We start from the raw sequence: 15,861 nt of genomic DNA, 5'->3' as shown, positions 1-15,861 counted from the left end.
CTAGGCACCTGAATGCACGCCGACAATCGGAATAATAGAGCGATACAACACAAGAGGAGGCCATTCGGCCCGTCGAACTTGTGCCAGCTTTTTGAAACAGCGATCCAGTTAGTCCCACCCCCATAAATCTTGTAAATCTTTCACCTTCAAATAATCATCCAATTCAATGTTAGACCATGTATACCCAAGTCCAGGTATTAATATAGTATAATGTGGGAAAGTGTGAGGTCATGCACTATGGCAGAAAAAAAATCAAAGAGCAAGTTATTATTTAAATGGAGAAAGATTGCAAAGTGCCGCAGTACAGCGGGACCTGGGGGTACTTGTGCATGAAACACAAAAGGATAGTATGCAGGTACAGCAAGTGATCAGGAAGGCCAATGGTATCTTGGCCTTTATTGCAAAGGGGATGGAGTATAAAAGCAGGGAAGTCTTGTTACAGCTATATAGGGTAATGGTGAGGCCACACCTGGAATACTGCGTGTAGGTTTGGTTTCTATATTTAAGAAAGGATATACTTGCTTTGGAGGCAGTTCAGAGAAGGTTCACTCGGTTGATTCCGGGGATGAGGGGGTTGACTTATGAGGAAAGGTTGAGGAGGTTGGGCCTCTACTCATTGGAATTCAGAAGAATGAGAGGTGATCTTATCGAAATGTATAAGATTATGAGGGGGCTTGACAAAGTACAGAGAGGATGTTTCCACTGATGGGGCAGACTAGAACTAGGGGGCATAATCTTAGAATAACAGGCCGCCCATTTAAAACTGAGATGAGGAGAAATTTCTTCTCTCAGAGGGTTGTAAATCTGTGGAAGTCGCTGCTTCAGAGAGCTGTGGAAGCCGGGACATTGAATAAATTTAAGACCGAGATAGACAGTTTCTTAACCGATAAGGGGTTATGGGGAGCGGGTGGGGAAGTGGAGCTGAGTCCATGATCAGATCAGCCATGATCTTATTAAATGGTGGCGCAGACTCGAGGGGCCGTATGGCCTACTCCTGCTCCTATTTCTTATATTCTTATGTATAAGTGCAGTGGTCCTAATACTAATACTGACCCCTGGGGAACAGCACTGTGTACCTCCCTCCAGTCTGGAATATAACTGTCATGTATTCAACTATCATTGTAACCCATGTATAAGCTGACCTAAGTTGTACACCGTGAGAACATTGACCACAAGGGGGTGAACTTGTGGGAGACACTCCTAACCTGGACTTTCAGGTATAAAAGGGGAAGCTCCACACACCTTCATCACTTGAGGTCTTGGTAATAAAGGTAACTGGTCACAGAGTGACCTTCTCTCAAGTATGGGCCTCGTGGTTAATTATACTGTATAGTCAGGACATATCAATAACCGTTCACCAGCAGCTCTCTCTGCTTTCTGTCCCTCAGCCAATGTCGTATCCACACAGCCACTGCCCCTTTAAGTGCATGGGCTTCAATTTTGCAAACAAGTCTATCATGGGGTACTTTATCAAATGCCTTTTGAATGTCCATATACACATCAAACGCACTACTCTCCTCAAACCTCTCCGTTAATTCATCATAGAAATCAATCAAGTTCGTCAAACACGATTTGCCTTTAACAAATCAGTATTAACTTTCATTTATTAACCTTTTCCTTTTGAAAATCCCAATTAATTTTTTCCCAGATTATTGTCTCTAACAGTTTCCCCACCACTGACGTCAGACTGACTGGCCTGTAGTTACTGGGTTGATTCTCTCACCTTTGCTGAACAGGGTGTAACATTTGCAACCCTCCAGTCCTCTGACACCAGCCCCGTATTGAAGGAGGATTGCAAGATTGTGACCAGAGTCTCCGCATTTTCCATCCTTAATTTCCTCAGTAACCGAGGATGCACCCCATCCGGACCGGATAACTTTTCTCCTTTAAGGATTGTCAGGCTTTTGAGTACATACTCTTTCCTTTATCTATTTTTATCTTATCCATTATTGCTATCACCAGTCAGTCAAAAGTCAGTGGTGGGCAAATTATTGGAAGAAGTTCGGAGGGACAATATTAATCGTCATTTAGAAAGCCATGGATTGATAAAGGACAGTCAGCATGGATTTGTTCAGGGAAAGTCAAGTCTGACTAATTTAAATGAATTTTTTGAGGAAGTAACAAGGGAGGGTCGATGAGGGCAGTGATGTAGTCTATATGGATTTTAGCAAAGCTTTTGACAAGGTCCCACATGGCAGACTGGGCAGAAAAATAAAAGCCCATGGGATCCAAGGGAAAGTGGCAAGTTGGATCCAAAATTGGCTCAGAGGTAGGAAGCAAAGGGTAATGGTCGGGTAATGGTTGACAGGTGCTTTACATTAGAACACAAGAAATAGGAGCCGGAGTAGGCTATTTAGCCCTTTGAGCCTGCTCCGCCATTCAATAAGATCATAGCTGATCTGATCTTTGTCTCAACTCCACTTCCCTGCCCGCTCCCCATAACTCTTGACTGCCTTATCGCTCAAAAATCTGTCTATCTCCACCTTAAATATATTCAATGACCCAGCCTCCACAGCTCTCTGGGGTAAAGAATTCTAAAGATTCACAACCCTCTGAGAGAAGAAATTCCTCCTCATCTCCGTTTTAAATGGGCGGCCCCTTATTCTGAGACTATGTCCCCTAGTTCTAGATTCCCCCATGAGGAGAAACATCCTCTCTGCATCTATCCTGTCAAGCCCCCTCAGAATCTTATATGTTTCAATAAGATCATCTCTCATTCTTCTAAACTCCAATGAGTAGAGGCCCAACCTGTTCAACCTGGTGGAGTGGTGCAGAAGAGGGGGGGATTCAAATTCCTGGGACATTGGAACCGGTTCTGGGGGAGGTGGGACCAGTACAAACCGGACGGTCTGCACCTGGGCAGGACTGGAACCAATGTCCTAGGGGGAGTGTTTGCTAGTGCTGTTGGGGAGGGGTTAAACTAATATGTCAGGGGGATGGGAACTTATGCAGGGAGACAGAGGGAAATAAAATGGGGGCAGAAGCAAAAGATAGAAAGAAGAAAAGTAAAAGTGGAGGGCAGAGAAACCCAAGGCAAAAATCAAAAAGGGCCACATTACAGCAAAATTCTAAAATGGCAAAGTGTGTTAAAAAGACAAGCCTGAAGGCTCTGTGCCTCAATGCGAGGAGTATTCAGAATAAGGTGGACGAATTAACTGTGCAGGCAGCAATTAATGAATATGATATAATTGGCATCACAGAGACATGGCTCCAGGGTGATCAAGGTATTATTTGAATGGGGAGAAATTACAACATGCTGAGGTGCAGAGGGACCTGGGGGTCCTTGTGCATGAATCCCAAAAAGTTAGTTTGCAGGTGCAGCAGGTAATCAGGAAGGCGAATGGAATGTTGGCCTTCATTGTGAGAGGGATGGAGTACAAAAGCAGGGAGGTCCTGCTGCAACTGTACAGGATATTGGTGAGGCCACACCTGGAGTACTGTGTGCAGTTTTGGTCACCTTACTTAAGGAAGGATATACTAGCTTTGGAGGGGGTACAGAGATGATTCACTGGGCTGATTCCGGAGATGACGGGGTTACCTTATGATGATAGATTGAGTAGACTGGGTCTTTTCTCGTTGGAGTTCAGAAGGATGAGGGGTGATCTTATAGAAACATTTAAAATAATAAAAGGGATAGACAAGATAGAGGCAGAGAGGTTGTTTCCACTGGTCGGGGAGACTAGAACTAGGGGGCACAGCCTCAAAATACGGGGGAGCCAATTTAAAACCGAGTTGAGAAGGAATTTCTTCTCCCAGAGGGTTGTAATCTGTGGAATTCTCTGCCCAAGGAAGCAGTTGAGGCTAGCTCATTAAATGTATTCAAGTCACAGATAGATAGATTTTTAACCAATAAGGGAATCAAGGGTTACGGGGAGCGGGCGGGTAAGTGGAGCTGAGTCCACGGCCAGATCAGCCATGATCTTATTGAATGGCAGAGCAGGCTCGAGGGGCTAGATGGCCTACTCCTGTTCCTAATTCTTATGTTCTTATGTTCTAAGGTTGGGAACTCAACATCCAGGGGTATTCAACATTCAGGAAGGATCGAAAGAAAGGAAAAGGAGGTGGGGTTGCGATGCTGGTTAAAGAGGAAATTAACGCAATAGTAAGGAAGGACATTAGCTTGGATGATGTGGAATCGGTATGGGTAGAGCTGCGGAATACCAAAGGGCAGAAAACGCTAGTGGGAGTTGTATACAGACCACCAAACAGTAGTGAGGTTTGTTGGACAGCAACAAACAAGAAATTAGGGACGCGTGCAATAAAGGTACAGCAGTAATCATGGGCGACTTTAATCTACATTTTGATTGGGCTAACCAAACTGGTAGCAATGCGGTAGAGGAGGATTTCCTGGAGAGTATTAGGGATGGTTTTCTGGACCAATATGTCGAGGAACCAACTAGAGGGCTGGCCATCCTAGACTGGGTGATGTGTAATGAGAAAGGACTAATTAGCAATCTTGTTGTGCGAGGCCCCTTGGAGAAGAGTGACCGTAATATGGTAGAATTCCTTATTAAGATGGAGAGCGACACAGTTAATTCAGAATCGAGGGTCCTGAACTTAAGGAAAGGTAACTTTGATGGTATGAGGCGTGAATTGGCTAGAATAGACTGGCAAATGATATGTAAAGGGTTGACGGTGGATAGGCAATGGCAAACATTTAAAGATCACATGGATGAACTTCAACAATTGTACATCCCTGTCTGGAGTAAAAATAAAATGGAGAAGGTGGCTCAACCGTGGCTAACAAGGGAAATTAAGGATAGTGTTAAATCCAAGGAAGCGGTATATAAATTAGCCAGAAAAAGCAGCAAACCTGAGGACTGAGAGAAATTTAGAATTCAGCAGCGAAGGTCAAAGGGTTTAATTAGGAGGGGTAAAATAGAGTATGAGAGGAAGCTTCCCGGGAACATAAAAACTGACTGCAAAAGCTTCTATGGATATGTGAAGAGAGAAAGATTAGTGAAAACAAACGTAGGTTCCTTGCAGTCAGATTCAGGTGAATTTATAATGGGGAACAAAGAAATGGAAGACCAGTTCAACAAATACTTTGGTTCTGTCTTCACGAAGGAAGACACAAATAATCTTCTGGAAATACTAGAGGACCTAGGGTCTAGTGAGAAGGAGGAACTGAAGGAAATCCTTATTAGGTGGCAAATTGTGTTAGGGAAATTGATGGGATTGAAGGCCGATAAATCCCCGGGGCCTTTATAGTCTGCATCCCAGAGTACTTAAGGAAGTGGCCCTAGAAATAGTGGATGCATTGGTGATCATTTTCCAACAGTCTATCGACTCTGGATCAGTTCCTATGGACTGGAGGGTAGCTAATGTAAAATCACTTTTTAAAAAAGGAGGGAGAGAGAAAACAGGGAATTATAGACTGGTTAGCCTGACATCAGTAGTGGGGAAAATGTTGGAATCAATTATTAAGTATGAAATAGCAGCACATTTGGAAAGCAGTGACAGGATCGGTCCAAGTCAACATGGATTTATGAAAGGGAAATCATGCTTTACAAATCTTCTGGAATTTTTTGAGGATGTAACTAGTAGAGTGGACAAGGGAGAACCAGTGGATGTGGTGTATTTGGACTTTAAAAAGGTCTTTGATAAGGTCGCACACAAGAGATTGGTGTGCAAAATCAAAGCACATGGTATTCGGGTAATATACTGACATGGATAGAGAACTGGTTGGCAGACAGGAAGCAGAGAGTTGGGATAAACGGGTCCTTTTCAGAATGGCAGGCAGTGACTAGTGGGGTGCCGCAGGGCTCAGTGCTCAGACCCCAGCTCTTTACAATATACATTCATGTTTTGGATGAAGGAATTGAGTGTAATATCTCCAAGTTTACAGATGACACTGAAGTGGGTGGCAGTGTGAGCTGTGAGGAGGATGCCAAGAGGCTGCAGGGTGACTTGGACAGGTTAGGTGAGTGGGAAAATGCATGGCAGATACAGTATAATGTGGATAAATGTGAGGTTATCCACTTTGGGGCCAAAAACACGAAGGCAGAATATTATCTGAATGGCGGCAGATTAGGAAAAGGGGAGGTGCAACGAGACCTGGGTGACATGGTACATCAGTCATTGAAAGTTGTCATGCAAGTACAGCAGGTGGTAAAGAAGGCAAATGGTATATTGGCCTTCATAGCTAAGGATTTGAGTGTAGGAGCACGGAGGTCTTACTGCAGTTGTACAGGGCCTTAGTGAGGCTTCACCTGGAATATTGTGTTCAGTTTTGGTCTCCTAATCTGAGGAAGGACGCTCTTGCTATTGAGGGAGTGCTGCGAAGGTTCACCAGACTGATTCCTGGGATGGCTGGACTGACATATGAGGAGAGACTGGAAAACTGGACCTTTATTCACTGGAGTTTAGAAGGATGAGAGGGGATCTCATAGAAACATATAAAATTCTGACGGGATTGGACAGGTTAGATGCAGGAAGAATGTTCCTGATGTTGGGGAAGTCCAGAACCAGGGAACATAGTCTAAGGATAAGGGGTAAGCCATTTAGGACTGAGATGAGGAGAAACTTCTTCACTCAGAGAGTTGTTAACCTGTGGAATTCTCTGCCACAGAGAGTTATTGATGCCAGTTCGTTGGATATATTCAAGAGGGAGTTAGATGTGGCCTTACGGCTAAAGGGATCAAGGGGTATGGAGAGAAAGCAGGAAAGGGGTAGTGAGGTGAATGATCAGCCATGATCTTATTGAATGGTGGTGCAGGCTCGAAGGGCCGAATGGCCTACTCCTGCACCTATTTTCTATGTTTCATATGACAACCCTTTCATCTCTGGAATCAACCTAGTGAACCTTATCTGAACTGCCTCCAATGCAAGTATATCCCTCCTTAAATACAGAGACCAAAACTGTACGCAGTACTCCAGGTGTGGCCTCACCAATACCCTGTACAGTTGTAGCAGGACTTCTCTGCTTTTATACTCTATCCCACTTGCAATAAAGGCCAACATTCCATTTGCCTTCCTGATTACTTGCTGTACCTTCAAATCTGAACTTTTTGTGTTTCATGTACAAGGACCCCCAGATCCCTCTGTACTGCAGCATTTTGTAATCTCTCTCCATTTAAATAATAATTTGCTTTTTTATTTTTCCTACCAAAGTGGATAACCTCACATTTTCCCACATTATACTCAATCTGCCACATTTTTGCCCACTCGCTTAGCCTGTCTACATCCCTTTGCAAATTTTTTGTGACCTCCTCACAATTTGCTTTCCCACCCATCTTTGTATCATCAGCAAACTTGGCTACATTACACTCGGTCCCTTCATCCAAGTCATTAATATAGATTGTAAATAGTTGAGGCCCCAGCACTGATCCCTGTGGCACCGCACTAGTTACTGTTTCCCAACCGGAAAATTACACATTTATCCCGACTCCCTGTTTTATGTTAGCAACATTGTCTGCCTTTGTTTTCAATTTGATACCATCCTTAACTTCCTTAGTTCGCCAGGGATGGTTCATCCTTCTCTTAGGATCTTTCTTTCTCACTGGAATATATCTTTGCTGAGAGTTATGAAATATCTCCTAAAATGTTTTCCACTTATTATCTACCGTCTTACCCTTTAATCTATTTTCCAAGTCCACTTTAGCCAACTCTGTCTTCATACCTTTGTAATTACCTTTATTTAAGTTCAGGACACTAGTTTGAGACCCAAGTTTCTCACACTCAAACTGAATTTGAAATTCTACCATGCTATGATCACTCGTCCCTGGAGGATCCTTTACTATGAGATCATTAATCAATCCGATCTCATTACACATTACCAGATCTAAAATAGTCTGCTCCCTGGGTTCCACAACGTATTGTTCGAAGAAACCATCTCCAGATATACTCTATGAACTCTTCCTCAAGGCTACCTTTGCTAATTTGATTTGTCCAATCAACATGAAGACTAAAATCGCCCATGATTATTGCAGTACCTTTCTTACAAGCCCCCATTATTTCTTGATTTATATTCTGTCCTACAATGTAGCTACTGTTAGGGAGCCTATAGACTACTCCCAGCAGTGACAATTCACTAAATATATTCAAAAAGGAGTTAGATGTAGTCCTTACTACTAGGGGGATCAAGGGGTATGGCGAGAAAGCAGGAATGGGGTACTGAAGTTGCATGTTCAGCCATGAACTCATTGAATGGCGGTGCAGGCTAGAAGGGCCGAATGGCCTACTCCTGCACCTATTTTCTATGTTTCTATGTTTCTATTCCCTTTATTATTTCTTATCTCCACCCAAACTGATTCTACATCTTAATCTTCTGAGGTAAAATCATTTCTCACTATTGCACTGATCTCATCCTTTATAAACAGAGCTACCCCACCTCCTTTTCCTTTCTCTCTGTCCTTCTGAGATGTCAAGTACCCCTGAATATTTAATTCCCAGCCTTGGTCACCTTGCAACCACGTCTCTGTAATGGCTATCAGATCATACCCATTTATTTCTGTTGTGCTGTCAACTCATCTATCTTATGAGTGCTACGTGCATTCAGGTAAAGAGACTTAATTTTGTCCTTTTACCATTTTTCCCTACTCTGTCTCTACTTTCTGGTGCACTCTTATGTGTATACACTCTGTCCCTTCCTGTCTCACGCTGGTTATCATTATCCCTATCGCTATCCTGCTCTGTTGCCGTCTCCTTTCTCTTTTGACTTTTTAAATTTCCCCTCACCTGAACCTTCACCCCCACTATTTAGTTTAAAGCCCTATCTTCAGCCCTAGTTATTCAATTTGCCCGGACACTGGCCCCAGCCTGGTTCAAGTGGAGCCCATCCCAACGAACAGCTCCCTCTTACCCCAGTACTGGTGCCAGTGCCCCATGAAGCCCCAGAGAACTTTAGTGACTGGAAGACTGTTTCCAGTGGGGTTCCGCAGGGCTCAGTACTGGGTCCCTTGCTTTTTGTGGTATACATCAATGATTTAGACTTAAATGTAAGGGGATAGGATCAAGAAGTTTGCAGATGATACTAAAATAGCCTGTGTGGTTGATAATGAAGAAGAAAGCTGCGGACTGCAGGAAGATATCAATGTACTGGTCAGGTGGGCAGAACAGTGGCAAATGGAATTCAATCTGGAGAAGTGTGAGGTAATGTATTTAGGTAGGTCTAACAAGGTAAGGAAATATGATTAAATGGCAGGACACTGAGAAGTGTAGAGGAACAAAGAGATCTTGGAGTGCAGGTCCACAGATCCCTGAAGGCAGCAGGCCAGGTAGATAAGGTGGTTAAGGCGGCAAATGGAATGCTTGCCTTTATTAGTCGAGGCACGGAATACAAGAGCAAGGAGGTTATGCCTGAACTGTGTAAAACACTGGTTAGGCCGCAGCTGGAGTACTGTGTGCAGCTCTGGTCACCACATTGCAGGAAAGTTGTGATTGCACTGGAAAGGGTGCAGAGGAGATTTACGAAGATGCTGCCTGGACTGGAGAATTTTAGCTATGAGGAAAGATTGGAGATGTTGGGTCTGTTTTCTTTGGAACAGAGGAGGCTGAGGGAAGACTTAATTGAGGTATATAAAATCATTAGGGGTCTAGATAGAGTGGATAGGAAGGATGGGAAATTGATGGGATTGAAGGCCGATAAATCCCCGGGGCCTGATCGTCTGTATCCCAGAGTACTTAAGGAAGTGGCCCTAGAAATAGTGGATGCATTGGTGATCATTTTCCAACAGTCTATCGACTCTGGATCAGTTCCTGTGGACTGGAGGGTAGCTAATTTAACACCACTTTTTAAAAAAGGAAGGAGAGAGAAAGCGGGTAGAAACATAGAAACATAGAAAATAGTTGCAGGAGTAGGCCATTCGGCCCTTCGAGCCTACACCGCCATTCAATGAGTTCATGGCTGAACATGCAACTTCAGTACCCCCTTCCTGCTTTCTCGCCATACCCCTTGATCCCTCTAGTAGTAAGGACTGCATCTAACTCCTTTTTGAATATATTTAATGAATTGGCCTCAACAACTTTCTGTGGTAGAGAATTCCACAGGTTCACCACTCTCTGGGTGAAGAAGTTTCTCCTCATCTCGGTCCTAAATGGCTTACCCCTTATCCTTAGACTGTGACCCCTGGTTCTGGACTTCCCCAACATTGGGAACATTCTTCCTGCATCTAACCTGTCAAAACCCGCCAGAATTTTAAGCGTTTCTATGAGATCCCCTATGAGGGTAATGAAAGACCGGTTAGCCTGACATCAGTAGTGGGGAAAATGTTGGAATCAATTATTAAAGATGTAATAGCAGCACATTTAGAAAGCAGTGACAGGATCGGACCAAGTCAGCATGGATTTATGAAAGGGAAATCATGCTTGACGAATCTTCTGGAATTTTTTGAGGATGTAACTAGCAGAGTGGACAAGGGAGAACCAGTGGATGTGGTGTATTTGGACTTTCAAAAGGCTTTTGACAAAGTCCCGCACAAGAGATTGGTGTGCAAAATCAAAGCGCATGGTATTGGGGGTAATGTACTGACGTGGATAGAGAACTGGTTGGCAGACAGGAAGCAGAGAGTCGGGATAAACGGGTCCTTTTCAGAATGGCAGGCAGCGACTAGTGGAGTGCCGTAGGGCCCAGCTCTTTACAATATACATTAACGTTTTAGATGAAGGAATTGAGTGTAATATCTCCATGTTTGCGGATGACACTAAACTGGGTGGCGGTGTGAGCTGTGAGGAGGACGCTAAGAGGCTGCAGGGTGACTTGGACAGGTTAGGTGAGTGGGCAAATGCATGGCAGATGCAGTATAATGTGGATAAATGTGAGTTATCCATTTTGGGGGCAAAAACACGAAGGCAGAATATTATCTGAATGGCGGCATATTAGGAAAAGGGGAGGTGCAACGAGACCTGGGTGTCATGGTTCATCAGTCACTGAAAGTGGGCATGCAGGTACAGCAGGCGGTGAAGAAGGCAAATGGTATGTTGGTCTTCAGAGCTAGTGGATTTGAGTATAGGAGCAGGGAGGTCTTACTGCAGTTGTACAGGGCCTTAGTGAGGCCTCACCTGGAATATTGTGTTCAGTTTTGATCTCCTACTCTGAGGAAGGAAGTTCTTGCTATTGAAGGAGTGCAGCGAAGGTTCACCAGACTAATTCCAGGGATGGCTGGACTGACATATGAGGAGAGACTGGATCAACTGGGCCTTCATTCACTGGAGTTTAGAAGGATGAGAGGTGATCTCATAGAAATGTATAAGATTCTGACGGGACTGGACAGGTTAGATGCGGAAAGAATGTTCCCGATGTTGGGGAAGTCCAGAACCAGGGGACATAGTCTAAGGATGAGGGGTAGGCCATTTAGGACTGAGATGAGGAGAAACTTCTTCACTCACAGAGTTGTTAACCTGTGGAATTCCCTGCCGCAGAGAGTTGTTGATGCCAGTTCATTGGATATTTTCAAGAGGGAGTTAGATATGCCCCTTGGGGCTAAAGGGATCAAGGGGTATGGAGAGAAAGCAGGAATGGGGTACTGAGGGAATGATCAGCCATGATCTTATTGAATGGTGGTGCAGGCTCGAAAGGCTGAATGGCCTACTCCTGCACCTATTTTATATGTTTCTGTGACCTATTTCCCTTGGCAAAGAGGTCAATACTCAAGGGGAATAGATTTAAAATAATTGGGGGGAGGTTTAGAGGGGATTTGAGGGGAAATGCCTTCACCCAGAGGGTGGTGGGGGTCTGGAACTCACGGCCTGAAAGGGTGGTAGAGGCAGAAACCCTCACCACATTTAAACAGTACTTGGATGTGCACCTGAAGTGCTGTAACCTGCAGGGCTACGGACCCAGAGCTGGAAAGTGGGATTAGGCCGGGTAGCTCTTGGTCAGCCGGTGCGGACACGATGAGCTGAAATGGCCTCCTTCCGTGCTGTAAATTTCTATGATTCCAGCATTATAAGCCTCTTCTTTTAATCTAGTACTATCGGTAACTTCTTTAGTTAGTCATGGATGGATCACTATTCTATTTCTCAATGGAATGTATATTTATTGGGAATTATGGAATATTTCTTTAAATGTTCATGCTTATCTACTGTCATACCGTTTAATCTTATTTTCTAATCTAATTTAGCCAACTCACCCCTCATACATATATAATTGGCTTTGTTAAAGTTTAATATACTAGTTTTGGATGTAAGTACATCACTCTTGATCTCAAGGTGAACTTCTATCCTATTGTGATCACTCTTCCTCAGAGCATCCCTTACTATGCGATCACTAATTATTTCTGCCTCATTGCACAAGATATGATCTAAAATAGCCTCTTCTCTGGTTGGTTCCATGATGTATTCTAGGCAACTGAATCGAATGCATTCCCTGACCTCTCTGTCTGACTGTCTCTCTCTCTCTCTCTCTGTCTCTGTCTCTGTCTCTCTCTCTCTCTCTCTCTCTCTGTCTCTGTCTCTGTCTCTCTCTCACTCTGTCTGTCTGTCTCTCTCTCTCTATCTATCTTTTGTCTCTCTCTCTCTCTGCCTCTCTCTCTCTCTCTGCCTCTCTCTCTCTCTGCGCCTCTCTCTCTCTCTCTGTCTCTGCGCCTCTCTCTCTCTGCCTGTCTCTCTCTCTGCCTGTCTCTCTCTCCCTCTCTCTGCCTGTCTCTCTCTCTCTCTCTCTCTGCCTCTCCCCCTCACTCTCTCTCTCTCTCTGCCTCTCTGTCTCTCTCTCTCTCTCTGCCCCTCTCTCTCTCTCTCTGCCTCTCTGCCTCTCTCTCTCTCTCTCTCTGCCTGTTCCTCTCTCTCTCGCTGCCCCTCTCTCTCTCTCTCTCTCTCTCTCTCTGCCTCTCTGCCTCTCTCTCTCTCTCTCTGCGTCTCTCTCTCGCTCTTTTTGCCTCTCTCTCTCTCTCTCTCTCTGCCTCTTTATCTCTCCATTTCTTGGTGATTCTTTCTCTCTCTTGTGATTCTCTTTCTTCCATTATCGATGATTCCCCCTCTCTCTGTTGATGACTCTCTTTATAGATAATTCTCTCTCACACTCTCTTTTTCAGTGATTTTCTCTCTCGCTCTCTCTCTGTCAGTGTAACCGTTTTTCTTTCTCTGATTGTTTTCATTTTTAGCTCCAGTGTTGGACCTGATTTTGAGATGAAGTTGCAGATTTACAGCTGTTGTGTGGAAGAGGATTTCTCCATTACCAGCGCGCCGAAAAAGCTCGCGAGCAAACTGAGCAGCTCCCTGGGACGCTCCACAGGGAAGAAAGTTCGTGCTGGCCTGGACAGCACTGGAGAGAGCGCGGCGGCCAATGGAGGCACCAGCCCTATCCTGTTCCCAGCTACAGCCGTGGTGTATGTTACTCATCATCGCTTCCTATCTGGGCGAGGTGTGGGAGGGACAAGTAATGGTGAATGAGAGAGTGGCACAGATACTGAGTGATCAGCCTCCGTTTCTACAGACAGAGAGGATGTTTAATTGTACAACCACCAGGCATGGGTGTAGAACAGTAGAGCCGCATTAAGATTCAATGAGAGAAGTGACTAAAGAACCTACTCAAACTTAACGAGACAGATCACTAGGTTCTCTCCCATACCTCACTGCATTGGTCTCCGGACGTTGGTGTCTCCGGACGTTGGTGTCTCCGGACATTGGTGTCTCCGGACGTTGGTGTCTCCGGACGTTGGTGTCTCCGGACGTTGGTGTCTCTGGACGTTGGTGTCACCGGACGTTGGTGTCACCGGACGTTGGTGTCTCCGGACATTGGTGTCTCTGGACGTTGGTGTCACCGGACGTTGGTGTCACCGGACGTTGGTGTCTCCGGACGTTGGTGTCACCGGACGTTGGTGTCTCCGGACGTTGGTGTCTCCGGACGTTGGTGTCTCCAGACGTTGGTGTCACCGGACGTTGGTGTCTCCGGACGTTGGTGTCACCGGACGTTGGTGTCTCCGGACGTTGGTGTCACCGGACGTTGGTTTCTCCAGACGTTGGTGTCTCCGGACGTTGGTGTCACCGGACGTTGGTGTCACCGGACGTTGGTGTCACCGGACGTTGGTGTCTCCGGACGTTGGTGTCACCGGACGTTGGTATCTCCGGACGTTGGTGTCACCGGACGTTGGTATCTCCGGACGTTGGTGTCACCGGACGTTGGTGTCTCCGGACGTTGGTGTCTCCGGACGTTGGTGTCTCCGGACATTGGTGTCTCCGGACGTTGGTGTCTCCGGACGTTGGTGTCTCTGGACGTTGGTGTCACCGGACGTTGGTGTCACCGGACGTTGGTGTCTCCGGACATTGGTGTCTCCGGACGTTGGTGTCTCCGGACGTTGGTGTCACCGGACGTTGGTGTCTCCGGACGTTGGTGTCACCGGACGTTGGTGTCTCCGGACGTTGGTGTCTCCGGACGTTGGTGTCTCCGGACGTTGGTGTCTCCGGACGTTGGTGTCTCCGGACGTTGGTGTCACCGGACGTTGGTGTCTCCGGACGTTGGTGTCTCCGGACGTTGGTGTCACCGGACGTTGGTGTCACCGGACGTTGGTATCTCCGGACGTTGGTGTCACCGGACGTTGGTGTCTCCGGACGTTGGTGTCACCGGACGTTGGTATCTCCGGACGTTGGTGTCTCCGGACGTTGGTGTCTCCGGACGTTGGTGTCTCCGGACGTTGGTATCTCCGGACGTTGGTGTCTCCGGACGTTGGTGTCACCGGACGTTGGTATCTCCGGACGTTGGTGTCACCGGACGTTGGTGTCTCCGGACGTTGGTGTCACCGGACGTTGGTATCTCCGGACGTTGGTGTCACCGGACGTTGGTGTCTCCGGACGTTGGTGTCTCCGGACGTTGGTGTCACCGGACGTTGGTGTCTCCGGACGTTGGTGTCTCCGGACGTTGGTGTCTCCGGACGTTGGTGTCTCCGGACGTTGGTGTCTCCGGACGTTGGTGTCACCGGACGCGCTGGTATCCGGACGTTGGTGTCTCCGGACGTTGGTATCTCCGGACGTTGGTGTCACCGGACGTTGGTGTCTCCGGACGTTGGTGTCTCCGGACGTTGGTGTCGCCGGACGTTGGTGTCTCCGGACGTTGGTGTCACCGGACGCGCTGGTATCCGGACGTTGGTGTCTCCGGACGTTGGTGTCTCCAGACGTTGGTGTCTCTGGACGTTGGTGTCACCGGACGTTGGTGTCTCCGGACATTGGTGTCACCGGACATTGGTGTCTCCGGACATTGGTGTCACCGGACATTGGTGTCTCCGGACGTTGGTGTCTCCGGACGATGGTGTCACCGGACGTTGGTGTCTCCGGACATTGGTGTCACCGGACGTTGGTGTCACCGGACGTTGGTGTCACCGGACGTTGGTGTCTCTGGACGTTGGTGTCTCCGGACGTTGGTGTATCCGGACGTTGGTGTCTCCGGACGTTGGTGTCTCCGGACGTTGGTGTCACCGGACGTTGGTGTCTCTGGACGTTGGTGTCTCTGGACATTGGTGTCTCCGGACGTTGGTGTCTCCGGACATTGGTGTCTCCGGACGTTGGTGTCTCCGGACGTTGGTGTCACCGGACGTTGGTGTCTCCGGACGTTGGTGTCACCGGACGTTGGTGTCACCGGACGTTGGTGTCTCCGGACGTTGGTGTCACCGGACGTTGGTGTCTCCGGACGTTGGTGTCTCCGGACGCGCTAGTCTCCGGACGTTGGTGTCTCTGGGCGTTGGTGTCTCCGGACGTTGGTGTCTCCGGACGTTGGTGTCTCCGGACGTTGGTGTCTCCGGACGCGCTAGTCTCCGGACGTTGGTGTCTCCGGACGTTGGTGTCTCCGGACGTTGGTGTCTCCGGACGCGCTAGTCTCCGGACGTTGGTGTCTCTGGACGTTGGTGTCTCCGGACGCGCTAGTCTCCGGACGTTGGTGTCTCCGGACGTTGGTGTCTCCGGACGTTGGTGTCTCTGGACGTTGGTGTCTCC

General features: G+C 47.0%; 1 protein-coding gene across 3 annotated transcripts in view; it reads left to right on the top strand.

The window, feature by feature from the left end:
* Positions 1 to 15,861, top strand: part of LOC139229272 (rhotekin-like) — a 193,507-nt gene that overhangs the window by 155,140 nt on the left and 22,506 nt on the right. For all 3 annotated transcript variants that reach the window (XM_070860935.1, XM_070860953.1, XM_070860944.1), the window contains exon 6: positions 13,041 to 13,265. In XM_070860935.1, coding sequence (XP_070717036.1) covers positions 13,041 to 13,265 — 225 coding nt within the window. The remainder of the gene's footprint in view (positions 1 to 13,040; positions 13,266 to 15,861) is intronic.

The sequence above is a fragment of the Pristiophorus japonicus genome, chromosome 2 (genome assembly GCF_044704955.1).
Source record: "Pristiophorus japonicus isolate sPriJap1 chromosome 2, sPriJap1.hap1, whole genome shotgun sequence".
Lineage (NCBI taxonomy): Eukaryota > Metazoa > Chordata > Chondrichthyes > Pristiophoridae > Pristiophorus > Pristiophorus japonicus.
The sequence above is the reverse complement of the archived record's forward strand: the minus strand, read 5'-3'. Positions and strand labels throughout refer to the sequence as shown.